The sequence below is a fragment of the Antrostomus carolinensis genome, unplaced genomic scaffold, assembly GCF_000700745.2.
Source record: "Antrostomus carolinensis isolate BGI_N321 unplaced genomic scaffold, ASM70074v2 scaffold4742, whole genome shotgun sequence".
In the NCBI taxonomy this organism is placed as follows: Eukaryota; Metazoa; Chordata; class Aves; order Caprimulgiformes; family Caprimulgidae; genus Antrostomus; species Antrostomus carolinensis.
Window position 1 is genome coordinate 34,084 of NW_010301460.1, and position 4,183 is coordinate 38,266.

General features: G+C 47.5%; 1 protein-coding gene across 1 annotated transcript in view; it reads left to right on the forward strand.

The window, feature by feature from the left end:
* The first annotated feature begins 266 nt into the window (after positions 1-266).
* RAB30 (RAB30, member RAS oncogene family) overlaps positions 267-4,183 on the forward strand; it is a 9,882-nt gene continuing 5,965 nt past the window's right edge. Inside the window, exons 1-2 of the mRNA XM_010163444.1 lie at positions 267-370; positions 1,859-1,942. Coding sequence (XP_010161746.1) covers positions 278-370; positions 1,859-1,942 — 177 coding nt within the window. The 5' untranslated portion in view covers positions 267-277. The remainder of the gene's footprint in view (positions 371-1,858; positions 1,943-4,183) is intronic.

The following is a 4,183-nucleotide window of genomic DNA, read 5'->3' on the forward strand; positions in this document are numbered from 1 at the left end:
GCTGAAAACCAGCATCTGTAATTCACGGGCAGCCAGGTGAGATGGTGCAAAAGCCAAAATGTGGCTGAGGTGTTGCAGCAGCTGACACTGGACTACGTGGATGTCCTGGCTTGGAATGGGAAGGGCTCTTCTCCCTTATCTGAGGAGCCACACACGTGCCTGGAGACCTTTGTTCTGAATATTTGGAGGAATAAAGTTCAGCTGGAATAAAAGGGCATTTCCCCACCGCCTCGGTTCACATCGCATTGTGCTCCCTGTCTCTCTTGCAGCTGCGTAAATGAGTATGGAAGATTATGATTTCCTCTTCAAAATTGTTTTAATTGGCAACGCTGGTGTGGGGAAGACCTGCTTAGTCCGTCGCTTCACTCAGGTAAGGTTGGTTGCCTCTTGGATGTGGGATATCAGGGTGGGGACAGCACTGGGATTGGTAGTGTGGAGCTGGTGGCTGTGAACTGAGGGCTCTGCCAGCATTGCAGCTCCAAAGCGTTTTGTTGTCCACACTCTTGGTGTGTGCATCACCTGTAGCAATGTACTGGCACAAGCAGCACATCTGTATCTAATGCTCTACTTGGTTTTGTTGGGGACCTTGCATTGGAGAAAGCTCATGGCTTTCTGAAGATAGAAAGTCTCCTCTGAAAGCTGCTGGGACAACTTCTCCTGATTTGGAGGTGCTCTGGACCTGTTATAAGGACCAGCACATCTCCTGGTGTGCTCTTATGTGCCTTCTCCTCCCCATCCCTCGCTGCACAAAGCTCTCTCTGTTACTTGTCATTAATACATAATTAAGTAATCTGGGTCCTGGGCTGTCAGTCCAGTCTTCTGTTAAACACCAGACCTATTTTTGTGGTAGAACAACAAGGAAAGGACCAGGCTTATGTGATCCAGGGCAAGAGAAAGTTTTGCATGATGCACTATAAAAATTGTGGGCTTTTTGTTACACTCCCCACTATTAACTGTCAGTGATTTTCCCCCTCACTGTTAATCTTAGTTTTAAGGCCATGGTGATGTTAAACACTCTCCAACCACGTGTGACAATAAAGCTAGTCAACCCTAAAGAGTTAACCACAAAAATCTATGGCCAGTTCTACTGCTTGTGCTTTTACAGTGCTGCTGCCGTAGGGGATGGATGTGCCCCAAAATCAACATGACTTTGTAGACCTAGACTCCAGAAATCAGAAAGCTCTGGGTTTTGTTTGGTTGGTTGGGTTTTTTTTTTGGTTTGCTGTTGCTCCTTTCTGATGGTGCTGCAATCAAATACCAGCATCACGCCAGCCCTTGCCATTGCTGTGGCACTGGTGGTGGCTGGCTCTGTGCTTTGCTCCTGAAATGCTGTGCAGGGATGTGACCTCGGTGCTGGGAGCTGCCAGAAGTACCTTTCTGTGCTGTGGTGTGTGGTGGAGGGGAGAGGGAAGGTGTGAGGTTGCAGGAGCAAAGGCATCTCATGCCATGCAGGTGGTCCCTCCTCTTTCAAGGCATTGGAAAGCAGGACAGGGTCTCCATCTGCCCTTCCCCTGCCTCTGCCAGCTGCACAGAAGCACAAGGGCTTTCCCCCTCTCTTTTCCTTATATTTTTCTCTGTATGCATCCTCCTTTTCTTCTGTTTTCCCACCTCTCAAGTCAGCGACTTGCTACACAGCTCGGGACGTGTAGGCAGCGAAAACACTGTGGGTCTGAACTATGGTAACCTCTGTATTGGGGAAATGTCACATTTTCCCCTCTAAATGTAATGGAAGTAAGTGTCTAGAGAAGGGGACAAGGGAGTTATAGGTTTGAGGATGGGAAAGGGTGAAGATTGGCACCCAGAGAGAGTTTTGTCGTGCTGCAGAAATTTGCTTAATGGAACTCTTGTTTTCTTTCAGGGGCTTTTCCCACCGGGTCAAGGAGCCACGATTGGGGTTGACTTTATGATTAAAACTGTGGAGATAAACGGTGAAAAAGTAAAGGTAGGAGCCTGATGGTTTTAATGTAAACTTGTGTGGAAGTACCAGAGCTGAGGTTTCTTGCTGCAGCCCTCCCACTGCTGGAAGGCACGTGGGGAAGTGCAGGACTGTCTGGTGTGGCTCAGGCAACGCTGGGTCTCACAGTCTTTGTGCCCCTCTCCACAGTCACCATCAGGGTTGGAATGGTGAACCTACTCTAAGGGAGGAAATGGAAAGGGGAGATCTTGCAAGACTCTGTCCTTGCTTAGGAGACACAAAGATTTTGGCTGGCTGGAGTTAAGGAAGAAATCTGTTGCATTCTCACTGGAATGTGCTTTATAAAGGTCTTCTTCTGTGAGCTCCCAGGACAGCTGTTGGGGAGAGCAGGCTTCTGGACTTGGGTGGCCCTGCACAACAGAGGCTCATCTTCCACTTCTGCCGAGTTATGGGTTTGGGAGAAGTGGAGATGGTCACAGTACTGGTGCTTCAGTCAACAGGTTGAATTGAAAAGGGAAATGTCCTCCATATTATTAACTCTTTCATCCTCCAAAATAGGGTGGTTGCAACCAAACTGCTGCTGGGAAACTGTCCTTGTCCTTCTTCCTTACTAACTCCCAAGCTTTGCCTGGGCCAGAACACACTGGGGTGCAATCTCATGTTTAATGGGATCAATGGTTGGGTTCCAGCACCCAGAGACACTGGCTAGTGACACTTTGTTCATTAGCAGAGATTTCACTAGAGCTACTGTGATGTCCAAGAGGTGGAAGAAGAGAATGGTTATCTGAGTCTCTAATGTCAAGATGTCTAGGGTCTCTGAGCTCCTCCTGGAATTACTCTGCTTTAAATCCAAGGGCATCAAAGTGAAAACCAGGGGTTTTCCCCTTGCTGCCTCCATCAGATCTATTAGAGAGAAAATGGGAGTGTGGCAGCAGTGTGACAGCAGCTGGATGTGACATCGAGACCCATTTTTAAGCTTGTAGAAGTGATGGGATGGAAACAGCAAACTTGTGCAGATTTTCAGCCCTGGCATTTTTTTTTAACTTGTATTTCAGCACAGAGGGTTTTTAAGAAGAAAATCAGGTTTTGTATTCTTAAGTTTAGGACAGATTTTAAAAGCCATGATCCATGAGGAGCTGTACAAACTGATGGCAAGTGATGGTCCATGACCAGAAGACCTTCCAGCTCGAGCAGATGAAGAACAAGAGGTATAAAGACCAAGCTAGTGTTCAGCACATCGCTGTGCAAGTGGGACAGAGCAGCAGGCAGGGAAGCAGTGAGGACCACGTGTAGCCCCCATGCTGTTGGTGCTTAGCTTGATTGTAGCGATGCTCGTTAGTAGGCATCTGGTGTAGAAGGGCTGGCTTCTTGTCTGGGCTTTTTGGACAGCAGGGATGCCTCTTTCAGCCAAAACCAGCTCCAGTGGAGCCGCTCAGGTGATCTAAGCTGGTTAAATGGCTTAAGTATGGTACTGAAGGTGGAATTCATTTTTTCCCTTTACATATCTGGCTTAAACCAGCTGTCTCAAGATTGTCCTGGTCAATGGAGGGAGAAAAGCAATCTCAAGGAAGATGAATTCCACCCACTTCAGATACCTCTTCTTTCCAAGCATCTGGTTCCCTGTCAAGTACAGATGGAGCCTTAAGAACATCATTTGTTTCTGATGTCTGGTTTTTGGTCAGGTGGACTCACCCTAAGGGTTTGTCTGCGTTTGACTTGTTGCTCCCATGGCATAGTCCTGTTTTAAGACTCTCTTGGACTGAGGATGCAAACTCTTTCAGAGAAAGTTGGGAGCAGATGTGCCAACGTGGACTATCTTGGGGGCAAGGACAGTTCAGGGAAGCTCTACAGACTAAATAAAAACTCGTCAGCGTGGTAAGACCCTGCTGCCCTGCAAACATCTGATGAATGCCCAAGTGTCCACGCAAGCAACAATCTTAATCACCTCAGGGCTGGCTTGTGTTTCACAGAGCTGTAGCAAGTGGTAGCTGGTATACCAGCTATATGTCACATAGCAGATAATGAGCTCTTAAATTGAAGTCCCTCTCCTGACCCCACCAGTGGAGTATATTGGAGTCACTGGAGCTCAGCCACAATGACCAAGCTTGGGATGAAGCTTATTATGATATATTTTGGCATCTGAATGAGCCTTCTGGGGTCTGAAAGGCAAACGGATTTCTTTCAGGGAGCGATCTTGTAGCTGGAAATTTTTGAGTAAGCAGTGCTAGTGAGAATAAACATTTAATGAGCAGGAAAAGCAGGCATGAG